A 23,832-nucleotide genomic window follows, 5' to 3' on the forward strand; every position below is an offset into this window, starting at 1 on the left:
GGGCAGGAAGAACAGAACCCCCACACTGACCCTGCGCACCCAGAGAAGGGTCCTTGGGGTGCACCGTGGCTCATTCCTCCCACACGGCTGGTCTCTCCACCAAGCGCCGGTGTGACCCCATACTCAGACTACCAGACAGGGGCCTCCATGAGAACCCCGTGGAGAAAGGTTTGCTCTGGTCTCAATATCAGAAAAGCCATGATGCTTTTAAGCAATGAGCCTGCCTTGACTTTTTGGGTGCCCAGACTTTCTATCCTTTTGAATGAGGCAGGATACAGACACAGAACATCGATAAAGGACAGAAAACAGTACATATCAGATCTCATAACAAAGAGCACCAATGACAGGTTTGGTTTCTGGGCAACTTCGTTCCCCGGTCTCCCCGTGGTGGTGGCGGCAGTGGTGGGGGGATCTCCAAAAACAGTCAGGGAAAAGGACAGCACACATCTGAGTGTGAGCGCCCGCTGACATCGTGAACAGGTCCAGCCTTGCTTGGCGTCACAACACGTGTCCCTAAGGACTCTGCAAGGTCCCCGTCTTTCTACACACACCAGTGGGACTGTGCCTGCCCGACACCCTGGAAACTCGGCCAAGCCAAACGTGGACTCAAAGACATCTGGAAAACCCCCACTCCTGGGCTTCTTACCACTCTTGTCTGGGGCCTGGCACCTCTGAGAGTCTGAGGCTGCCCTGGAGGCCCAGTCAGACCTTCGTGGGCGTGCCTGACAGTTTACCTCACTTTCTACCTTTGCCTTAGCTCTTTCCTGGCCGGCATAAAAGGTTTTTCCCAGCACACCCCCCACAAAGGCCCTTTTGATAAAGGTCTTTTCACTGATTTTCTGCCCTTTGCTCCAGAATCCCGTGCATTTTTATTCCCCCACAGGGACTCAGACACGTACTCTATCCTGACGGGGTGGCCACACTGCAGCAAGGCTTTCCAGAAGGGAGCGAGAGGTTTTTCACAGACTGTCACTTACAGCATGGGCACAAGGCCTAAATCATTAACAGTGAAGTCATAGCAGCTATGGCTCAACCTCAAATAGAAAATAGAATCTTTTAATAAGAAAACCATGAACCAAAGAACAGGTTCTACTTTTGCTAAACAGAATGCTTTTCATGTTTAGGGAAAAAGCCCAAACCAAGTTTACAATCAACCCTAAACCATATTTGGTTATAAGTGATTTGGGGCTGTAGAAGAATAAATAAAACCAAACTGACTAGGTTTAAAATACCTGGGATTTTCCTAAACGTCTTCCTAAAGCAAACCCATTTCCCCCAAGCCACTGGGCTACAGCCCCTTAGCCACAGCCCCTTAGCCAGAGGATGCTAGACTGCGGATCCCGCAGGAGCGTGAGCCCCAGGCACGTTAACAAAAGGAGCCGTGCTGTGCGGCCCTGGGCCCATGTCAGTGTCCCCTTGGCCAGGCGCGTGTCCCAGCCCTGGGGTTCCTCCTGCGGTTCTTAACCTTCCCATCAGAGAATTACGGAGATCAAGTCAGCTCAGCCGGAAGCACACTGTGCAGTGAGCGGCCGGGTACCTGGGATGCACGGCCTGGTGTGGAGACTGGGGACGGTCCAGGCATGCGCCCACTGTCCTTCTGCGTATTTGCCAACAGGCTGATGTTTCTCAGCCAGCACTTCGGTGCCCCTACACCTCCTTTCTTTGTATCTTTGCCTTCGCTGGCGCCCAGAGAGAAGCTTTTGTTTTGTTAAACCAAAAACAAAAAAAGTGCTGGTAACCCTTCTGCCCCAGTCCCTCCTAGTCCTCTTGCTCTGCTGAGCCCTTTTCCCGGCTATGCCACCAGGCCCCAGCTCCCTGAAACCCAGGCTCCGCCCGGCCTTGGCCTGTGAGCTAACTCGGTGGGCAGTTCTTAGCGATGGCAGACTGCTTGTCAGTGGCTGTTGGGTCTCTCTCAGGGCCTCTCTTGACGGAGGGCAAGAAGGGTTTCCGCAGAGAACGTGGAAAGCACAGATCGCCATGCACGCTGACTGGGGCCGGGGCCGCTCCCAGGCCCACGCCCAGCCGAGACGCTGCCTCTGTGGGCCGACTGCCAAGCTGGGGGGGCTCCCCTCGACAAAGGGTCAACTCTGGGAAGAGGTTAAAGGGCCAGTTAAGTCCCCAGAACAGGTTAAAGAAACTTGACCGGGACAGTGTATGTGCTTGCCGGAGCAGATAAAGTAACAATAAAACAAGGAGCTTGCTATGGAGGTGTGAGCAGTGCATGCAGGTAGCCACCCCCTCGAGGGTGGCAGGTGGGTGGGTGGTGAGAGGCGGTTTACCTACATGACAGGGGACCTGGAAGCGGGCTCGTTTCAGTTATCCCATGAGACCTGCTCAATTACGGACTGTCAGAGGAAAGAGCAAAACATAAGACACACACACAATAAATCCTAAATGCAACATGCTCATTACTCCCACCCTCCGCCCGTCCCTTCCGTGGGGAGGCGCGCAGCGGGCAAGGGACACGCTGGGGTACGCTGCTCTGTGGCTGAGGGAAGGGGTGTAGGCAGCTTCCTCTCTTGAAGGTGAGGCATCAGTATTACATTAGGGCCACGTGAAGAAGTGCAGACAGAGTGGGGCTGGCCCAGGGGGGTCTGGGGGGATATCTGGCCTTGGAGGTCCAAGGTCGAATTCACCGCAAGCCCTGCTTCTTGTAGGCCTGGCCCCTCAACTGTCACTGTCCAGAAATCAGTTCCACTTCAGCACGAAGGAGAAACAGGGCTTGAAGTCACCAGAACTGGCCCAGCAGGTAGGCATGTGGAGCCAGAGGCGTTCTGGGACCGGGGAACCCCTGCTGCGGCCCGTGGTGGGCTCTGACCCCGGCTCCTCTCTCTAACATCCGAGAGCCCCCCACACCCTGGTGCTGCACCCCACACTCACCTTGGACCTGATGTTTCTGAGTTGCCGGCTGACACAGGATCTGTCTTTCTTTAAGAAATCCGGGTTGCTTTTAGATTTCATTATATCTGAAGGAACAAATGGACCGATTACTTTTGTTTTATAAAACCCAGTGGAACCAGACTGTTTAAAAATCTCCCAGGCTTACTGTTATCACCACACCCCTATGGCAGTTCCTTAAACAACTTCAAGAGAAAACAAAGCCAATGACCATAAAACACGCTAGCTCCTGGACCAGCCAGAGGACGTCTGTGCGGCCCTGCGCTAGGCGCCTCCGTCTGTGTCTGCACGGGAGGGCCGGGGACGTTTTGGTCCCGTCACTTACTTACTCCCACCTTCCTCCTGGCAACCCAGCACTGTTATAAAGCAGAAGAGCAAGAGTCGTAATCCGCCCCCACCGAGACAACCACCACTCAGTTTGGGGTAAAGTCCTTCAGACTCCTTAAAAATGGCTACGAAACAAATGTATACTGGGTCCCCCAACGCCGCGTGTCCTGCTGGGAGCAGGGGGTTGCACTTGGTATATCCTATTGATGGATCTCGTTCCAGGTCAAAACAGAAACCTCTACCTGGTTTCTCTTAAGAACGGCTGGTATTTCACGGTGTTGTGAAGCCATGGGCCTCCATCTGCTGCAAATGCTACCTTTCCTTGTTGGCACCTTTCCGTGCACACGTTCTTCAGGTCACCTGGCAGGTCACAGGAGCTCTGCACCCACCCCCAAATGCTAGGCCTTCCTCTCTCCACGGCCCCGGCCACCCCGGGCTCCCCCTCAGGAGCTGCCACTGTTGTCACTGGGTGACCTGGCTTCCAGAGTTAGTCTACAGTTTGCTGCTGAGTGGTGTTCGGGTATCGCCTGACTGATTCCAGAAAGACAGCCAACTCGTCCTCCAGCAAGTGACCTTGTGTCTGCCTACGCGCCCGTGCGGCCACGATCGCTCCTGCTTGGCCGGCTGAGAGAAAACAGGGTCGTTTTCTGGGTATCAGTGATTTACACATGTTGTCAGGAGCCGTGTCCTCCCTGCCCCTCCCCCACTCGCACGGCCTCTTGCAGATTCTATGGTCAAGGCTCAGGATCAAGTAACTACTTTAGTGACAGCTGCCGTCTCCAAACTATTGACTTTCTTCAGGAAAACGCACAAATGCAAACTGGGATTCCTATGAAAATCACGCGGACAGCGCGACGTCCTCTCAAGGCAGTGAGTACGGGGACGCCTCACGGCATGCCGGGAGGAAGACGGCTTGCCCGCACAGGCCGGGGCCCGGCGCCCCTCCGGTTGTTCTCAGTGACGAAATGCACGTCTCAATACAGACCCGGGCTCCTCTGCCTTCCTGGCAGCGCGAGTAACACACTCGGACCACAAGCTACGGGGTCCTGGCCCGGAGCCCAGGGAACTCACCGTATCCTGACACAGGGGTGTTTTCGGGGGATTTTTCACCCAGTGCTTCCGTCGCTGCTTTCAGCTGCTCTTTCAACCTGCTGATGTCACAGTCGGCCTTTGCCCTCACAATGCTGAGCTCTGTGTAGATGTCCTTGTACTTGTCACTAGCATACTTCTTGTCCTTGAGAAGAAGGGCAGAAGCAAGGGGTGGTTAGGGCCGGGCTGGGCGGTCCGTCTCCCCGGGGCTGGAACGCTCTGCAGAATGACTGGGGGGGTGCCATCCGCAGTCGGGGAGGCAGGGGACCCCTGTCCTCCAGAGGCCGAAACTGAGTATGAAGTGAAACAGGCAGAGCCGAGAGTCTCTGTTGGATGCAGAGCGAGCATCCCCAGGAGCTCTGGCAAGCACAGGCGTGGCCCTGACCTCCCGCAGACCTTCTGGAAACCACCCTCTTAGATTTCCTTCTTCTTCTTCTTCTTCTTTTTTTTTTTTTAAGGTTTTATCTATTTGAGAGAGAGAGAGTGCATGAGCACGAGCTGGGGGAGAGACAGACTCCCCGCCGAACAGGGAGCCCGACGCGGGGCTCCATCCCAGGACCCCAGGATCACCACCTGAGCTGAGGCAGACGTTTAACCGACTGAGCCACCCAGGCGCCCCCGTCTTGGGTTTCCTAAGTGACTGGATGGCCGCCAGGGCTTCCCTCATCTTCTCCCTGCCTCTAAGAGTGCCCTGGTGCAGACGGGTGGGCTTCAGCCAGCTCTCACCTTCCGGGACGGCATTTGTCTCTGGTCTCCCGGTCCCTGCCAGAGCACATAGGAGGCATGGAGGACAGGAACACAGCGAGACCTGTTTTACCACACGTGCCGACAAGGCTGGCGTTTCTGAGCGCTCGGCTTTGAAACCACAATCCCCGTGAGAAGGGACTCTAGCCTCGAAGAGCCTACGGCTCGAACGCAAGAGCGCCCTGGAGCTCTGTGAGCTCTGGACACCGGCGTCCCCACCCGGCCCTGAGCCCATCCTCGGGCCTGCCTCCCGCGGGGAGGCGCCATTACCCGCAACGCTGTCTGCAGCTCATCCTTGAGAGAGCTGATCTCCTGTTTCAGGTACTGTATTTCTGACTCCTTGACCCGCAGTAAGACCTAGAAAAACAGAGGAATTAGGGGCTGACACTGAGGAGCGAAGGGACTTCCAGAGTCTCAAAAGCAAAGATGACGGCCGAGCAGGGACCCCCCCCGCCCCAGTGACCTGCAACTACAAATGCCAGCAAACACACTTCACCATTGCTAACAGCTGGCCCATCGCAAAGAGAAACAGGAAGAAATCACCGTGATCCCTCCTAGACCCGAGAGCCCCGTTCCTCAGCCTGAGGGCCACAGGGAGCACCCGGGCCGGGGCCCATGAAAGCATCCTGCTGAAACTGCTGGGAGTCTCTCAGCCTCTCCCACATCACTGAGCAGATTTTCACGATGACATGTTAACTGAATGGGGAAAAAGCTAAGTGCTTTTATAAAACGTGTAAGAATCAATCATCCTGACTTAAAATAAACCTCCCTGCCCCAGTAATCCGGCGCTATGGACCGTGAGCAGCTGTGGTGTTCACAGGGCTAGGAAACGTTTCACTTCAGGTGGGCGGTGTTTGTGGTGTGCAGAAACTGGGCACGGGGTTAAAGGTCCCCGTGGCCTCCTCACGAGGGGTCCCCACTCCTGCTGTGGACCCCACACTGCCTGGCAGCTATTCTCTTTTGCTGCCTGGGGCGATCTGGATCCTTCCCCGTCCTTCTTGAGGTCTCCAGCTCTCATCCCTGCCATGACCCCGTAAGCTGAGGCCACCTCTGGGTCCCCGCTTGGGGCCTGCGTGCTGCAGAACGGGGTGAAGGGGCTCCGAGCAGTACCTCTAACTCATAGGCGTCCTTGCCCTGTGTGAGCGGGGAGCCAGCGGCCTCCCCGCCCGCGTCCCCGGTCAGCAGCGTCCGTAACCGTGCGATCTCTGCAGCCAGGCGGTTGTTCAGCTCCTGCGGGACAGCAAGGAGGGGGGCTTCAGAGCCGCCTGGGGGCAGCCCTCACACGACAGAAGCGGAGAGGCCGCTTCCCCACCAGAAGAGGGGGACATGTGTGAGCGGAGGGGAGCACGGGCTTACGCGCGCTGCGGCGTTTTAGATGTACCGTGCAAGGCGGCCGCTGCCTGTGACGCACAGCCCTGCAACAGCCGCTCACGCGCTGTGTTGGCGCAACTGCGGACGCAGGGTTCCAAAGTCCTCAATACCTTGTTGTCACCGTCACTAGTATCCGTGCATCTCACGGCTTGTCCACCTTGAGTTTCTGGAGGGGTGGGCCCTCTTGCCGCCTTCCCGCTCACTTTCTGCACCTTGATTCCAACTGAGAAGTGGTCATCTTAGGCCACTGCAGTGACTAGCGGGAGCCAGTCCTGCCCGAGCGCCGTCACACGGGGTGAGCGGGGGCCCAGAGACCTCGAGCCTGGAGCTGGCCAGCACATCTGCCTACTCAGTGCCTGGGGGGGATGAGCCGGTGGGTCACGCAGACAGTGGTCCAACTTGGCACGTCACAGAAGCGTTTATCAAACTAACCCACCTCGAGTCTTTCCCCTAGCCAGGATTTTAAATGCACCTCAATTTTCTGAAGAACAGGCAAATTTTAAGAGAATAATCTGACCAAAAACAATGTGAACAGAGTATGGTCTTGACGGGGGGACGTTTAAAAATGGTCCCAGCCTTAGGGGCAGGAGACTTGGATCAGGTGCAATGACCCTCCCTCTCAGGCCCTGCCCAGCAGTGATGAAGCAGAAATCCAGAGATGCTCAGGAGAAACGGAGACATCCCAGAGATCCCAAAAGGGCTAGAGACCAAATGAGTCCAAATTTAAACAGCTGGTTCATGCAGTAGACGGCCCCAGCTCCACCACCTGCAGTGAGTTTCTGTCACCATACTGGGGAGTGTCAGACATCAGGGAGATGCCTGCAGAGGGGCGGCCTGGCTCCCAACTCCAGGATGGGCTCCCCCCGCCGGCTGCAGGCTCACCTGATTGTGGGCGTTGAGCTCCTGGTTCTCACGCTGGCACTGCCGCAGGGCCTGGCGCTCAGCCTCCAGCGCCTGGGCCAGGTGGGCATTCTCCAGGCACTTCTGGGAGTACTGTTCCGAGAGGACCTCCAGCTCCCGCTGCACCGACTGCAGCTCCTCCCTGGGGAGAGGGCACGGCTCAGGCCTCTGCCCACACCCCCGGCCCAGGCCTCTACAGGCCCTGTGAGTCCCTTTCGCGAAACTTGAGAAACGACGAGACACACCCCAAAGAGCTGAGCAGAGGACAGGCCCCATGCGTTCTGTGGCCTCAGCGAATTGGTACCCAGCTAAAAAAGGGAGCACTTCAAAGTACTGCAGGCTTACAGAATCTCTCCTGCATCCTTCCCTTCTCCTCCTTCAAGGAGCTTAATGGTCCAACAGACAAAACTCCCATGATGTCAGGAGAGAGGTCACACTTGTGGCTTGCTTTCAGCCCTAACTTTTGAGGTGCTCTGTGTCCGATAAGCCAGGACCAGACTCTATCCACGCTCAGAAAATCAAAGCCTCGTGACGTTGTTCTCAGTCACCCTGGACCCCTTGGAAAGGACTGCTTCTTCCACTAGCAGAACCAAAGATGACTGTGGGAAGGTGCTCAGCCCCTCAGGAAGGGCAGCTTGGAACTGCCCTCAGAACCCTTGGGCCTCCGCCAATGCCCACCCTTGAGACCCATGTCTTTGTGGCTCTTAAAAAGACACAGGAAAGGTGCCAGTCCCCACATGCACAGCTTCCCCCCAGCCTGGCCCGCAAGGGCCGCCTCCTGTGGGCAGGAAGCTGACTCACAGGTACTGTCGTCGTAGGGCCTCGATGTCCGAGTTGATGCTGCTGATCTGGGACCTCTGGCTCTTCTCCAACTCGCGCTCCATCTCCTCCCGGTGGGCATTCTTCATGGCTTCAATGGCTGTGGGCAAGGACACGGCCATCAGCGTGAGAGGCTCAGAGGGGCAAGATGGACAGGACGGCGTGGCTGCCCGCTGTTAACGTGAAGTCCATGAGCGTGAGCGGTCAGGCTGCCTTTCCCAACCTGACTCTCTGAGGCAGACACAAGCCAAGGAATTCCCAGGAACTCCCACCACAAAAGGGATGCAGGTGCTTTTTTTTTTTTAAACGTTTGAAGAAAGCCAAACTGATGAAATAAATGTCAATGCTGCGAAGTGTGTAAGACTGCTGAATCACAGACCTGTACCTCTGAAACAAGTAATACATTATATGTTAAAAAAGAAAAAAAGAAGAAGACAGCAGGAGGGGAAGAACGAAGGGGAGAAATCAGAGGGGGAGATGAACCATGAGAGACGATGGACTCTGAGAAACAAACTGAGGATTCTGGAGGGGAGGGGATGGGAGGATGGGTTAGCCTGGTGATGGGTATTACAGAGGGCACGTTCTGCATGGAGCACTGGGTGTTATGCACAAACAATGAATCATAGAACACTACATGAAAAACTAATGATGTAGTGTATGGTGATTAACATATTAAAAAAAAAAAGAGAAAAGAAATCCAGCATGAGTTTATACAAGAAGCAGGCTTTCGGGGCGGTAGGTCTTCCTCCATCCTGAAACAGGCCAGCACCGTACAGCACAAGCACATAAAGGCAGCAGGACCCAAGACCGGCGGCACGAGGCTTGCTGAGGGCAGAGCCGGCTCCGTGGGGAAGTCTGTCACCAGGCACGAGCCGCAGCAGCGCTGCGCTCTCGTGCTCTCGGCACTGCAGGCAGCGTGGGCTTATGCCAGCACTGGGACTGGCGAGGCTGGGGACAGCCCCCCCAGGTGTCGCTGGGGGTGCTGGCCCTGGGCTCGCAAGCTCTCAGGGGGCTCCTGAAAGCAGCCTCTTCCTTGGAGGGGACTGCGGAAGGCCTGCCTTGGATAACCAAGCCGAAGCCTCAGCTAAAAGGCAGCATGAAGGCTGCTCGCTGCCGAGCTGGGCGCTCCGCTCAGGAAGCCTGCCGCCTGCCCTGCGCTCAGGGTGAGAGTGGCCGCCCCGGCCCAGCTCCCACCTGAGATAGTGGCCGCCGTCTCCTCGGCCAGGAGGCGATCCTTCTCCTCTCGCAGCTTCTCCAGCTCCCGCTGGTGCTGTCTCTGCAGGTCCTCAATCTTCTTCTGGTGCGTTTCTTCCATGGCTGCAAACCCTCGCTCGCACGTGGCCTGTAAGATGCAAAAGGGACCCCATGGGTTTTTTTCCTTTACTTTTGTTCTGGGTGTTCTGTTTATCATGAAGCCAGCAGCCTGGCCCCTCGAGGTGCCCTGGTCCAGACAGCATGCTCCCTGTCCTCTGATGGCTGGCTGCAGATGCTCACTGATGCTATGGGCACCTTATGCTATCGGAGCATTTGGGAAAGAGAGTTTACATAAATTCTCTTATTTGGGTGCTTGTTCCTGCTGCTTCTCTGTGGAAAGTTGGTACTGTGGGTGGGAACTGGCTACAGTGGAATTTAAAATAGCCAATCCCCGACCTTTATAGAATCACGGCTGGGCAGGACTGACCAGAGGGAGGGAGAAGAGAGTAAACGTACGGAGGCTGGCTGGGTCTGGTTTGAGATATACAGCAAGAAGCTTTCAGCACCAGACAGGGCATTTCACAAATAGTCACGAACAGTGATACGTCTTTGTCAGCTCTTAGAGGGAGCCAAGATCATCCTGTGAATGATGGGTATTCCGGTGAGGACTGGGCGGGGGGTACGTGGAGCCAGGAGGCCTGGCCCCGCCACTAACCAGCTGGCCACCTTCACCTGGTGTCCACTGAGGGAATCAGATTAAGCTACATGATCTCTTCTCTTCCAGTCTGCACCTTCCTTCTTCCTTTCTCAAGGAGTACAAAGAAGGGCGCTAATTAACTGAAATGAGACATACAACAGAACTGCTCTCCACACTCATCCGTGCCTTGTTACAACACAGGCTGGATTATTACCTGCACGTGGGTTTGGGGGAAGGACACAGGTACCCCTAAGATGGGGTCCAACCATCCCACACATCCACACAGAGAAGCCCAGCCCAGCCTGGCTTAGCAGAATGCTCTTACCTGTGTGGCAGGTGACCGTGCCACACAATTGTGAGGGGGTCCGTGTGCAGCCTTCTGTGCACGGAGGCACACTTCCTGTATAAATCCCTTGCAAGGTCTCTCTCAGAGTAGGGATCAGGCCTTTCAGTGATTTTTAAAAAACCAGAAGAGTATGGCCTTGTTACATTCGAAACGCAAAGTAGTGGGGGGAGGCTCTTCCCTCCTGACCTATACTATTTGATCAAACTTCCTGCACCTGGATTCAAGAAAGGATAAGAAGAAACCAAATCACCACACTTGGGTGTCTTTGTCTGAGCCCCCACGGTCCTTTCTGAGATACTCCATTCAGTATTTTCGAACAGTCTGGACTTTACTGCAACAGACTGGCTGCACTGGGCCACTGATCTTAACTGTTTTTTTCTCTCTTTTTTTTTTTCTCTGATCTTAACTGTTGTTCACCGCTAACTGGGCGTTCCTTCTCCCAGGCGGCCCCCACCTGGAAGCCGCTGGCCTCCTCTTACTGCCCTCACACCACAGGACAGCTGAAGGAGTCCTGGGCTGTGGCTCCCAGCCCTGGGCCCACTCCAAGCCCCTCATCTTCCCTCCTGCATACTTTGGTTCACAGTGAGCACACGGCTAGTAGGTCTTTTAGGGTTTAGTTTGATTGGGCGGCTTTAGAATATTTAAAGTTAAGGGTGAAAAGTCTTCCTATAGAAACACTGAATTAGCTTTAAAGACCAGCTGCTCCCTTGGACAGCATATGCGTTAAAAATGATTCGCCTATAAACAAATTTGAATTTTTAAGCCAGTAATCCCTGGGATCAATCCCAGTTCCTCGAGAGCTACTGTGCAGAGTTGTGAGGGAAAGTGTCAGCCTGCAGCAGTCAGAAGAGGGGCTGTCAGGCCAAGACCCTGGTCTCCCTGACCCGGGCAAAACTGCACAAAGAAACAGCTATTAGTCGGAGGCCCTCAAGAGTGCTATTTAGTTGTAACTCCTGCATCTCAAGGGCGTCAGTGAGAACACCGTGGGTGGGCTGGATGCTCAGTTCGTACGACAGAGGATGCACAGAACGAGCAGCACCCCAGCCCCCAGAGACAGGTTTACCGGAAGTCCCCACCCTGCGTTCTTGCTAACTAATGATACGTCACCAGTTTGGGCCTTATCTACATGCCCAGAGCTGGGTGCTCTGCTAGAAGGGCACTAGGGACCGGTGTTTATGTGAACTGCTCTTATAGGTGGACCTGGCCCAACTGAATGCTGTGCTCACATGCAGAGACCACCACAGGGACATCATTTGTGCACTTTTGGAAAATAGCCCTCGAAGCTTTCTCATGATTCCTAACAATTTTCCAAAGGTTCTGACGGACTTGGAAAAGGAACAGTGAAAATGGCGTCTTGGCCGTCCGAGAGCTTGCTGACGACCACGCGTGCTTGTGTTTGGTCAGAGGGCTGCGTCGTCTCCCGGACGTAGAGAGTACACTGCTGCGGACTCAGCACAGCTCTCTTGCGCTGTCAGGGCCGCAGAAAACAGCCCCGTGGGCGTACTGCTGGAGAGCAGCGTTCGCGCCACGCCTGGCAGGGGCAGCCCAGCAAGCCGCCCGCAGGCCGGGAGCCAGCTCTGCGCACCGGCTGGGCGAGGCGCCATCCTAGCAGGGGCCTGACTGGGGATGGAGGGCTTTTGAGGAGGCCGGCCACTTACTGCGCGCAGCTGCAAGGGATGGTGCGAAGCTCAGGGGCAGAATGCTGAGGGGCTTAGGTAAAGTGCTGGGCAGCCATGCTGCACGCATGCAGGCAGGCATGTCCAGCTGTAACGGGGGTGGGTGAGAACCTGGACCGGCTCACACAGCCCAAGGCCCCGAGAAGCCTGGGAATGTCACCTTTACATGACAGGGCCCGGGTATTCTGCCTAATGAGGCAGAGTGCGAAACGGGGTGGGGGTGCGGGGGTCAGGTCATCTCTCATAGCCCCCAGAGAAGGAGCACCAGTGGCCGAGAGGCGTGTTCAGTAGAAAAGCCCTTCTTCCACAGAGTGCCTATTAAATGCCAGGTCCCCACAGGGAGCTGGACAGGAGAGAGACCCTCGACACTGTCTTGTAAATATCCCCATCTTTTGGGAACCCCAAATCTGCTCTCTTAGGGCAGTCAGGAGATAGCCCTCTAAGGGAGCCTCTGGCCCGTCTCTCCGGGGTTCTTCTCCTCAGGTTTACATCTGTACTTGCCTGGAGTGGGTTCTGTGGGGATGGAAGAGAGGGCGAGGCTGGGACGGGGACAGCAAAGGCTTCCCCTGCTGGGCGCACCGGGAGGGACAAGGCAGAGAGGTGATGAGGGGGACCATGCTCCCTCTCTCACGGTGCTCCTGTTCTCCTTCTGCCAGTCCTCCCTGGGGGTCGGGTGGATGTTGAACAGGAGGCTAGACCCTCGCCCAGGCCCTACTCTGAGACCACACCAGGCCCGCGAGGAATCAGGGGAGGGACAGAGTATCAACCTCACTCTGCTTGTACAGTAACTCAGAGCCAAGAACCGTGTCTCAGCTCCACCCGAGAGCCCTGCGTACCAGACGCTGCCCCCCCACCAGCAGAGGAACGCCTGCCCCTCCACTGCCTTGAAAATTAAATGGTGCTTCAGAACCTTAAGGTTCTCAAAGTCTTTCTGGTACTTCTCCCGCAGGGTGGCCGCGTTGCCCTCCAGGTCCTTGTGCTCCAGCTCCTCCCGCATGATGTCCATCTGGGCCTCCAGCTCCTGGATGCGCTCTCTCAGCCCTGTCATGGAGTCAGCCTCTCCCTTGGCAGCCTGCAGGGCATCCCGGGGCTGGCTGGCGGGCCAGCTGGAGGAGGTGGACTGGTGGGGGCTGCCCGGGGGGCCGGGAGCTGGCAGGGCGTCGTGGAGCTGCCGCTGGTAGTGGTGCAGGGCCTCCTGCAGGCACTGCAAGCTCTGTGAGTAGTGCTCCTGCAAGGTCCTCAGCTCCTCCTCGTGGATGGTCTGCAGCTCTTTGATCTTGAGCTGGAACTTGTCCTCCAGGCTCTGCATCTGCTCCACGTGGTGCCGCTCCATGTCCTGCCGGTCTCTGACGGAGGCATCCAGCTGGCTCAGGACCCTGCTGTGCTCAGCCTGCAGCGTGTCCCCTGCTCTGTTCAACTGCTCCACCACACACCTGATCTCTTCCTCGTACCTCCCTTGCAGGGCGAACATGTTCTCACTGTGCTTGCTCTCCACTTCTTCCAGACACCTCTGCTGATGGTCCAGCTGGGTGACCTTGGCCTTGAGCTCGGTGTTTTCCCTCTCAACGATGGCAATCACTTCCAGGTACTCGCTCTTTTGCTTCCGGAGAAGCTCCTCGTACTCCTCCCTCAGGGCCCCAACGGCTCGCTCGTGCTCCTGACAGGAGGCTCCCCTGCCCTGCCAGGACTCCTTGTAGTACCGGAGCTCCTTTTCGTACTCCAGCCGGATTTTGCAGGCTGCGTAACACACCTGAGCCTGAATAATTGCATCCTGAACTAATAACGAAGAATACTGACCGAGGCCTCCCAGGGAAGTGTCACAGGAGAGGTTCTGGGATGCCTGGAGAAGCTTCTGACAATCTCTCACTGACTCCACAGGGGGAAGCGAGGTTAAAGCGGCAGATATCTCCCCTAAGAGGCTGGCCTTATCTTTAAGCTGCAGGGCGAGTTCTTCCTGAATAGCGACAAGGGCCCCAGAGCTTTGGTCGGACACGGACACGCAGAAGGGCTCCCGGGAGCCGGCTGCTTCCTGATGACTCAGCACTTCTCCTAACAGGCTCAGGTCCCAGGACGCCTGCATGCCGCCGTCTTCAACATCTGCGGGAAGCCTGAGGGCTTCTGAGACCTGCTGCATCACTCTCTCGAAGTCGGGGGTTCGGTAGGCTCCCAGGATGTCCCCCAGCACACGCTTGTGCTGCCGCAGGGCCAGCTGGGTCCCCCGGAGGGTCTCCTGGATGCTCTGCAGCCTCTGGTGGAAGGACTCCCTCGCCGACTGCAGCGCGAAGCTGAGCTCTGCCCTGACCCACGTGGCGTCTGCCAGGGCAGGAACCAAGGCCGCGGGGACACTCTGCTGCCCGCCTCCCGATGTGCCGGCTGCCTCTCCACCCAGCGTTCCCAGGTGCTTACTCAGGGACTCAACCTGGCTCCAGAATTCGCCATCCACCAGCACCTTCTTAGCCCAGGTGTCTGCTGGGTCCCCGGGGCAGAGAGCAGCACTTTCAGATTCCAGGGGCAACTTTCCCGACTGAGAAATCTCGTGCAGAACGTGCGAGATATCGGATGTTGTGTTTTTTAGAGAGTCTGCTATCTGGTTTATCAGTGAGGCTTCCAGAGCTATTTGATCGGAGAGGAGTTTCAGCTGCTCCTGCTCGGTCAGTTCGGGCCGGTGCAGCGGCCGCAAGCTCGCCTTCCCGAGCTCCACGAGAGGCGCTTCCTCTGGCTGAGGCCGGGCTGCGCCGTCTGCGGGAGCGGGCCAGTGGCGCAGGGCCTGGACAGTGCTGGCTAGAGCGCCCTCCATGCTGGCCAGGGGGCCCGCGCCTGCGCCCTGCGCTTCCTCCGGGCCGGCCACTTGCAGAGAGCACAGCTGCTCTCGGCAGCTTTCCAAGCAAGCCAGAGCCTGACTGTTTTTCACCTGGAAGTCGCCGAGCTCCCCGACGTGCTTTTCGGTGATCTTCGCCCTCCCTTGTCTCTCCTGCTCCAGCTGGGAGGCGAGCGCTCCGACCTGAAGCAGGCTGGCGCGGAGCTGCTCGCGGAGCCGCGCCTCGGTGCCGGCCCACTGCTGGTGCAGCGCTAGCAGGGCCTCCTGGCTCTGGCCCTGCTGGCTCTCCAGCTTCACCGTCACGTCTTTGAGCTTCTCCTCCGTGATGTAGAGCTTCGTCTCCAGGGAGTGGATTATGGAGAGATAGGTGTCGGAGTCGCTGGTCGCAGGGAGAGAGCTGGGGGTGGCCTCTGACGACATGCTCTCCTCCGAGGGCGACCGGTCCTGGCTGGTGTCGGAGGATGTGCTGCTGGTCCAGGTCTTCTCGCACCCGTCGGGGTGCGAGTATTTTTGGCACTGAATCGTGGAGAACCGGATTCTTTGCCTTTTGACACCAGGGACTCCCTGGTCCGGTTTGGCCATGCTCTGAAGGTGCCCCTCCCTGTCCGGCACGTCCGACCTCAGAGAGCCCACACTCTCTTCTCTCTTGGGGCTGCTGTCGCCTTGCGCTTCCCCCAGGGCCGCCCCCGGGGCCTCATCCTCGAGCCTGGGATGTGGGAAGGCCGGGGGTGTGCCGGCAACTTGGAGCTGCGGGCCCAACGGCACGCTGCCGTCCTCCGCCTCTTCTGGGCCGCTCCGTGGCTCCTCCTCCGCGTCCTCTGAAGACTCCTTTACAAATTTCCTTAAAATCTCTTCCTTTGCCTGGAGCTTCATTTCTGTTTCCTCTAAGCTGCTCCCCAAGGCAACCATTTTAACCAAAGCCTCATTGAGGTCTTGATCTTTCTTCTCCAGAACTTTCTCGTGCATCTCCTTGATGTGCTTCAGCTCTTCCTCCTTTTCCTTCAGCAGCGTGTGCATGCTCTGGAGCTGGCCGGCCACCCTCCTGTAGGAGTGCTCCAGGCTCTGGTAGTCGGCCTCCCTTCCCCTCAGCTTCTCCTGAAGCTCAGCAACGTCCCCGTCAGACAGGGCGACACGATCCATCAGCTCCTGGAACCGCTGCCTGATCAGGTCCCGCTCGTCTCTGAGGCTCTGGACGTGCTCAGCCAGCTTCTGGATGCTGGCCTCCTTCATCTCCAGCTGCTCCTCCAGCTGGTGTACTACCTCGCTGCCCTCGAACTTGGCGCTCAACTTCTCCTTCTGGAGGACCTCCATCTGCTGCTCGTGGTCCTGGAGCTGGTCCTCATAGGCGCTGGCCTTGTCCTCCACCTCCTTCAGGTTCTGCAGCAGCACCTGCTTCTCCTTCTCGCAGCTCTCCAGCAGCAGCTCGTAGTTCCTCTGCAGCTTCTCCTCCATCAGCCTCTGGGCCTGCTCGCTGGCGCCGAGCTGCTGGCTGAGGTCGGCAATGCGCTCCTGCAGCCTCTGTACCTCCTTCTGCCGGTCCCTCTGTAGCGCCTGCTGCATCTCCAGGTCCCGCAGCTCCTGCGTCTTCTCCAGCAGCAGGGCCTCGGCGCTCTTGAGCTTCTGCTCGCTGGCCTGCAGCTGACCGCTCAGCGCGGCCTCGCTGTGCTGCCACTCCTCCAGCTGCTCACGGACCTTGTCCTTCTCCAGCTTCAGGTCACCCTTGAGCTTGGCCAGCGCCTGCTCCTTGATGGCGAGCTCGGCAGCGGCATTGCTGAGCCTCGCCTGGAGGCTCCGGATCTCGGCCTCATGGTGCCGGATCGCGTCCTTGGCCTCCCCGTAGCTGCGCTTCAGGGACTGGATCTGCTGCGTGACCAGCTCCTGGCGCTGGCACTGGGCCTCCAGCTCGCTTTGCAGATCCTGGTTGACTCTATGGAGCCTCTGCCAGGCACCGGATGGGGAAGTGGCCACTTCAGTCTTAAAGAAACCGATTAAATACTGGTTAGTACCACTCGGGCCTCCCAGTTCTGAGTGTCACACCTCTGGCCAGGGTCAACCACAGGAAAGCTCCTTGGTGGGTTTGCCTTTTATCCTTGGCATAATTTTTTTTTTTCAATTAAAAAACAAATCCAACAAATCATCTTAACTTTTTTTGGCAAGTAGCTGCTTCTAGGTAAAGAGAACACATGGACAGTAACATCAAACAGCTCTAACCAAGCGGCTTCTATAAGAACTAAACCAAACAGAACTGAATAATGGAGCACACTGATGAGTGAACGAAGACTGAAGGACAGGAGAATGCTGGGAAGGAGGACAGGGGGAGGAGCAGAGCTTCCGGGATCTGTTTGTTTGTTTTGCAAAACAAAAGGCAGATGGCTCTAGGCAACAAACCCTAACAAAGCCGGGACGCAGGGGGGTGCGGGTGGTGGGGTGGTGGTGGCACTTCCTTCTAGGACGGGGAGAGAAGGAAGGGAGGCAACTGCTCGGGATGCCAGTGAGGTGACATCTGAAACATTTTCCTTTGGGAAGTGGAGCCCGTCCTCTACAGTAACAGGAAGAACTAATCTCTACCTGCAAGAAGACAAAACGAGGGGAAACGGAAACCATGGAGTAAAACATGATAATCAACAAAACAAACAAACCTTCATGGAATTCAAAATAAGAGAGTGAAGCGTGCAAGAAACAAAACACAAATGAAACAAAACTCCCCAAACTGAAAGGCATGCAGAATAGACAGAACTAATTAATGCAAGGGCAAAAACAACATGAACAAGAGTGAGAAGAGCCCAGCCTAAGAATTTGGCCTGCCTGTGGCTTGCTTTAGGCCTGGTCTGCTGTCAGGGAAGCCACAGATGTGACACTCAGTTATGTTAAAGTTACACTCCACGCTCGACTTCCAAACCATGCAAGAAGCTCCTCCCAGCACCACTGGTGCGGTGCCCACCCTGAATGGCTCTCCTCCTGACCCTGAACCCCAAAGGCCCCTCGCTCATTCGGAATGACTTGGTTATAAGCGTTTTCAAAACACAAAGGGAGGTTAAAAGTCGCCCGTTGTTAGAACTAGAGGAAAGGTTTCAAGACACCAGCTCTGCCCAGCGCTGCCAGGGGCTTTGGTGCAGGCTCGTGCAATCATCTAGGTTAGACAGAGGCAGGTTCTTAGGTTAGCAATGTGCAAAATCTGCTGCTAGGATCTTTACCACCTGATGTGAAGTGAATTCGTGCAGGTTTAAAAATCTCCCCAAACCTGGAAAGTCTGCACAAAACGACCCAGGAAGCACATAGAGGAAAGAGGAATGCCCACCATGGCCATTCCTTGGCTGAAGGGGCTGGGGAGGACCAGGGCACAGGAGGCGCCCAGGGCCACGGTTAAAGCTGGGGGAGAAAGAGAAGGCAGAGGGAACACGCAACAAAAAAACGGCACAGAGATATGAGGGAAGGTAAACTCTGCCCACAGGCTCATGTGCTGCCTGGGATGACTTGGCCCAAGGTAGCCAGGGTGCTGTGGTCTGGAAACGTTGACACAGACGCTTATCACAGAGACCCTGGGTCACTGAGAGCTGGAAAGGTCCTCGGGGTCCAATTCTAAGTCTACACAGGCAAGGAGGCTGAGGTTGCAGGGCATGGCACCAGCTTCAACTGGTCAGTGGCAGGACCCTGACTGGAGTGCTGTATCCTCAGCCTTGGCCAGGAGCTCACATTCCCCATTCCATCAACCCATTCTGCGTTTCCCCAGCACTGCTCCGTCCAACAGCTCTCCCCACAGGCATATCAGCATGATGGGGGCAGGAGTGTGTTGTTTGGTATCCCAGAGTCAGATGGGGCCCGGAATGCTACAGGACAATGGGCTCCCCCTGGCGAGACACCAGGGCAGCACCCATTGCCTGCTGGCTGGCACGTGGGCGCAGAGCTCCCTGGTGGAGGGCATGGGTTTGGGTCTCAGCTCAGGACTCAAGCTGCTGGGAGAGTGGGCTGAGGGCCGGGCGGCCACACTTTGCCCGGGCACTTTAGCCTAGGCAGAGAAGAAGAAGAAGGGCCACTAGGCCAGCGCTAATGGCCCCAGTTGCCCTGCAGGTGTGGTACACACAAGGTCACGGATGCGGAACCAGGCTAGCTCTGGGGCTACTGTGGTGGTAAGGAGGCACCTGGCTGCTGTTACTCAGTTTCTCCAGTTGGTGAAACGGACCGAAAAACTGTGAGAAAGCCCGGAGAAACCACAGGCACACATGTGACATTTATAATAAATATATACCGTGTACTCTGAGAGCCAAGAGGAAAGGCGATCAGGATGATCTGATTACGAAGCAAACAAAGAAAAACCCTCAGAGACCGAGGTTTCAGGCAGATTCTGCACACCGTCCCACAAGGGCGAAGCTACAGAGCACCCACGAGCCTGCGAGCCCTGGTGCTGTGGCGAGGAGCCGGGCGGGGGGGCGGCACTTGGGACAGGCTGCCGCCGCTCAGCCAGGTTTTGCACATTCCTAGCCTGCCCGGGTCCTCACGCTGAAGCCCCAAACAAAAGGGGCCCGGCAGCCCCTCAGCCCTACCTGGAGCACGTAGCCCTCCCGGGCGCTCTGTTCCCGGCCCAGAGCCACCCTCAGCTGGTCCTGCAGGAGCCGGTTCTGCTCCAGAAGGTCCGAGGCCTCCTTCTGGCTCTGCTCCAACTGTGGGCAAAGAGACACACGATGTTAAGCACGGCGACGGCGAGGCCTAGAATCCGCAGCACACACGGCCTCCCGGGCTGGCCTTCCACGTGGCCACGTTTCAGTGCATGCGCTGATGTGGTCTCCCCCTGAAGCATCTGGGACTGAAGGTTCCGGCTCAAGCCGTATACGACAGCAGCGCACTTGTCGCCCAGGGCACCCACGTAATTCCCACATGCGCCTAAGGATGTGATGAGCAGACCCCACCAGGAAACGGGTGCTTTGCGCCTGTGTCAGAAGAAGACCACCCTGCTGGGTCCTTCCGGTTTCCTCAGTGTGGGCAAATAGGCCAGTGCTGCCTCGGGGCGGCCCTCCCTCTAGGCCCTGCTGCAGCTTCCGCTGAAACAGCTCCTTCTGACCACTTGTATATAATGGATTCCACACAAAATTCTGTTTGCGGGAAGGGTTCCACGAGATGGGCAAAGCAAGCAAGCTACTTCACGCCCTTCTTGCTTTCAGTGGCTTTGAACTGAGTCATCCATCCATGCACCTCTTCCCTGAAGCCTCCCTCAGGTGCCTACTGGATGCTGGCTTGTGGGGGCCGCCCCGCCCCGCCGGGGGGCAGAGTGCAGCCAGGCTCTGCTGGGGGCGACACTGGGACACCTGGCTTTCACACTCTGCTGTCTGTGACAGATTCATGGTCCAACGTGTGACCTGCAGGCCAGCAGGCCCGTTGTCACAGTTTAGAGCGATGTTGAGTTTGAACTTTTATTGCATCTTGCCTTCATTATTATATTAATGCGTGTAGAAATGGGAAAAAATTAAGAGTGCTGGTGCTAATGATAAATGTCAGCCTCATAAATTTAACAGGAAAAAGATAAGTGAGGGCAGGCCAACATGGCCATTCTTCGGCTTTCGTTAGCTACTTCTGTAAAGAACTCACTTGGAACGTACTGTTGAGTGTTCCTAAAAGGCCAGTGCGATGCTGTACCCCCTCATCCAGGAAACTCACTTTTCAGATTGACAAATCCACTACCAAGTTTCCCAGATTTGATTTCTGGATATGTTACAAATGCAGGGCCTGGCCCACTTATCTCTGCATCCCCACAGGGGCCCACTCTGGTGCTCAATGCATGATTCAGGTCGGTGGCATGACAGCAATCGTCTGCCCAGCCTGCCAGGCTCATACCCCCCAACCCCCCAAAAGGGCCTCTGTTTCACATCTCAAATATTCCTCAACATCCAGGATCCAGCCTCTGCCTACTGCTGCCTGACCCGCACCCCCCTCAGATCCCATCAATGGTTACTGGGTTGCTGCAAAAGCTTCGGGGCTCATGTCTGCCTCCAAGCTTTGGCCCCTTTGACCCAGGGCCACCCACTGCATACGGAAAACTAACTCTGCTCATGCCCTCTCCTGCCTCAAATCTCTAGTTCATGCCTGTAACAGGGTAGGACAAAGTCCCCACCTGGGTCCTGCATCCCATTGGCCTAGTCTCTGGCCACCCCCGGCTCTATATGGCAGTGTCCCCACTGCATGGCAAACACCTTTTCCTTCTGGAAAGGCCTGGCGCCCCCTCCCTGCCACCCTCCATGACGTGGCACCCTCCCATACCTCTTGTGCCTGCACTGTACTCTAAGAACCTGTCTGTGTATCTGTCTCCTTGAGTGGTCTGGGCCACATGTCCCTCAGTATTATGTGGCTGACCCACTCAGGCCACCACCAGGTACAGTGGGTGCTGGGGAAGGCTGCTGCACAGAACCCCGCCACCTGTCTGCCCATTACCTCCTTCTCCAGCAGAGTGGTCAGCTCGTGAGCGGCGAGGCGGTCACTTCCATCCTCGGAGGAGGACAGGTGCAGGGGGGCAATGGGCACTTGCTTTTCTTCCCGGAGAGGAGTGGTCTCCACCTGATGCCACCGCTGCTCGATCTCCACGTGGACGTTCTGTGTCTTGAGGTCGGCAGTCACAGGCAGCCCTGGGCTGCGGTCAACCTCCATCCGCAGGGCCATGTCGTCAGCGGCCGGCCCATCCGTGGCATCGAGCATCCCGAAGCGCTTACGGCGCTCTTCCCGCCGCCGCGCACGCTCCCGCTCCAGCTCGCCGGCCTCAGCCTCGGGGTGGGCGTCAGAAGCCCCCGTGGCGCGGGCCCTCTCCTGAGCCAGGGCCTGCTGAATGGGGCGGAACTCAGCCCAGTCAAAGGTCTTAGAACGGCCCTCCCGCCTCCGCTCCCGAGCCCGGCTCCTCTTCTGCTCGGGGTCTGGCTCTCCGCGCTCCGCCTCTGGCTTCTCACTTGGCCTCGGGCAGGTCTCAAAGGAGGAGCTGCTCCGGTTCTTTTCCTCTGGCAGTGAGCTGGGGGCAAGGGGCAGAGAGCCTGTGAGGTGTGGCTCCTGGTGACAGCCACCTGCCCTGGAGGATGCCCAGCGCCACCACTTTCTCTTTCTATGCGGCTACGGTTCCCACAGGAGAAGGAAGGAAAGGACACTTTGCCTTTACCTGTGTCCCTTCCATAGGGGAACCTAAATCGGTGCTGAGTGGGGACAAGAAAGGAAGAGCCACAGATGGCTCAGAGTTTCCAGTCTCGGACCTCAGAGGAACCCGAAAGAGATGCTGTCGGAGAGTGTCACGACACAGTCTCCATCAGGCTGCACTGGGCCTGGCCACCATCTAAACGAGATCATGAGGGAGGCCACCCTGTGGCGTGCGTGCACCGGGCGGTGCTGACAGAATGGATGAGACCAACCACTTCTCCCCAAAGGCTCGAGGCTTTTTTAACAAGTGGTAAATAACCCAGTCAGGTCTGCATTTTAAGAAACCCACCCTGGCGGCTGGTGTGACAGATGGATCACAGCATGAAAGGCCTGAGACCACCGTGCCCTGGTGAGAGAGATGGCCCAGGTGGCACCTGGGTGCCTGCACCACGTAGTGGCCCACCCCGTGCAGGTGAGCAGGGAGCGGATTCAAGGGCACCTCTCCCTGCCCAGTAAGGAGTCCATGCCTTTGTCCAATTTGCCCCAAAGCAAAGATTCCTAAAGAGGATGCCCCCCGAACAGCGGTGAGGCGGGAGCATCAGTCGTGGTGGTTTGAAGCCCCGGCTGGAGCAGAGTGGCCTCTGGTCCTGCCCAAGCCGGCAGAACAGAGTTGGAAGCCACCCAGGGTGTCGAGGGCCAGCGAGGGTGGTGCTGTGGGGTGGTGGGCTGGGGCACCTGTCTTTAATTTTCTTTTTTTTTTTAAATAGGCTCCAGGCCTAGGGCGGAGCCCAACGCGGGGCTTGCACTCATGACCTTGAAATTAAGACCTGAGCTGAAATCAAGAGCCGGACGCTTAACCGGCTGAGCCACCCAGGAGCCCCAAGGAGCGCCAGTCTTTAAATGGGAGTCAAAGAGAAGGGAGCCTGGGAAAGAGGCACCCAAGGGAACGAAAAATGGTCATCGTCATGCTCTGGGCCATCTGTCTCAAGTGCCTCAGGGTGGTGGGACCCACAAGCTGCCAATTTAAGACCACATGCACACCTGAATAAAAGTTCTCCAGAAGAGATCTTCCAATGCCACCGAACTGAGAGCTGACCCCGGCTTCCAACCGTGTAGGGCATTACGACCACATGGACAGCTGGGGGCAGCAGCCCCGGCTCCATGACAGGGAGTCCCTCCAGCCCCAGGCAGGAAGCCCCTGCCACTCCCCACCACCGACGCAGGGAGACTACAATACATCACTCAAACCTGCCCTCTGACCTTTGTATTTGACTTGGCCCTGTAAGCACTAAAAAAGTCCAAATTTTCCTCACACTCTAAAAGCCCACATAAAACCAGCAGAAAGGCTGAAGACAAACTGGGGGAGAGTGAGGAGCCCCTAAGTTTCAGATACACTAATTCTGAAGTAAATTCTAGTCAGGAAGACAGTCACTAAGCCAACTGTCTGACACAAATGAAAGACGTGGTCCTGGTGGGCCTGCAGTCCCCGCACGGACCCAATGTCTGAGTGTGGCAGGGAACCGTGAAGCTCACCTTGGGACATATGTGCACGTGCATATGCTCAAGTGTGTCCTCCACCCCTGTTCTGAGGCCAACGCCACATGCCGGCCCCGCGACATCCCAAGCTGACTTCCTCCAGCCAGGCCCCTCAATCCCTGCAAAGGGCCAGGCCCTCGTGGAGCAGCTGGGGCCGGCCAGGACACAGCAGGCAGGGGAGGGCTGGCGGCCAGGACAGGACCTCAGGTCCCCTCATGTCCACCACCCAAGCCACTGGGCAGCAGCCCTGCCAGAGAACCCCGAGCTGCCTTTCTTGCTTTGCTAGGGAGGCATCCTCAAGGTTGGCCTTACA

At 56.9% G+C, this 23,832-nt stretch overlaps 1 protein-coding gene across 10 annotated transcripts in view; it reads right to left on the reverse strand.

The window, feature by feature from the left end:
• The window catches only part of MPRIP (myosin phosphatase Rho interacting protein), a 150,764-nt gene that overhangs the window by 8,376 nt on the left and 118,556 nt on the right, over positions 1-23,832 (reverse strand). For 5 of the 10 annotated variants that reach the window (XM_064582082.1, XM_045889691.3, XM_054511009.2 and 2 more), the window contains 10 exons: positions 21,300-21,864; positions 19,421-19,537; positions 12,972-16,853; positions 9,343-9,490; positions 8,131-8,248; positions 7,312-7,471; positions 6,169-6,288; positions 5,329-5,415; positions 4,297-4,459; positions 2,881-2,966 (listed from right to left, as the gene is read on the reverse strand). In XM_064582082.1, coding sequence (XP_064438152.1) covers positions 2,881-2,966; positions 4,297-4,459; positions 5,329-5,415; positions 6,169-6,288; positions 7,312-7,471; positions 8,131-8,248; positions 9,343-9,490; positions 12,972-16,853; positions 19,421-19,537; positions 21,300-21,864 — 5,446 coding nt within the window. Of the gene's footprint in view, positions 1-2,279; positions 2,346-2,880; positions 2,967-4,296; positions 4,460-5,328; positions 5,416-6,168; positions 6,289-6,539; positions 6,653-7,311; positions 7,472-8,130; positions 8,249-9,342; positions 9,491-12,971; positions 16,854-19,420; positions 19,538-21,299; positions 21,865-23,832 lie in introns of those variants that run through there. The other 5 variants (XM_054511011.2, XM_054511010.2, XM_045889698.3 and 2 more) reach the window with 5 other exon arrangements.

This window comes from Mirounga angustirostris, unplaced genomic scaffold (genome assembly GCF_029215605.1).
Source record: "Mirounga angustirostris isolate CCGP_5_RB_7025 unplaced genomic scaffold, mMirAng1.0.hap1 SCAF_17, whole genome shotgun sequence".
Classification (NCBI taxonomy): domain Eukaryota; kingdom Metazoa; phylum Chordata; class Mammalia; order Carnivora; family Phocidae; genus Mirounga; species Mirounga angustirostris.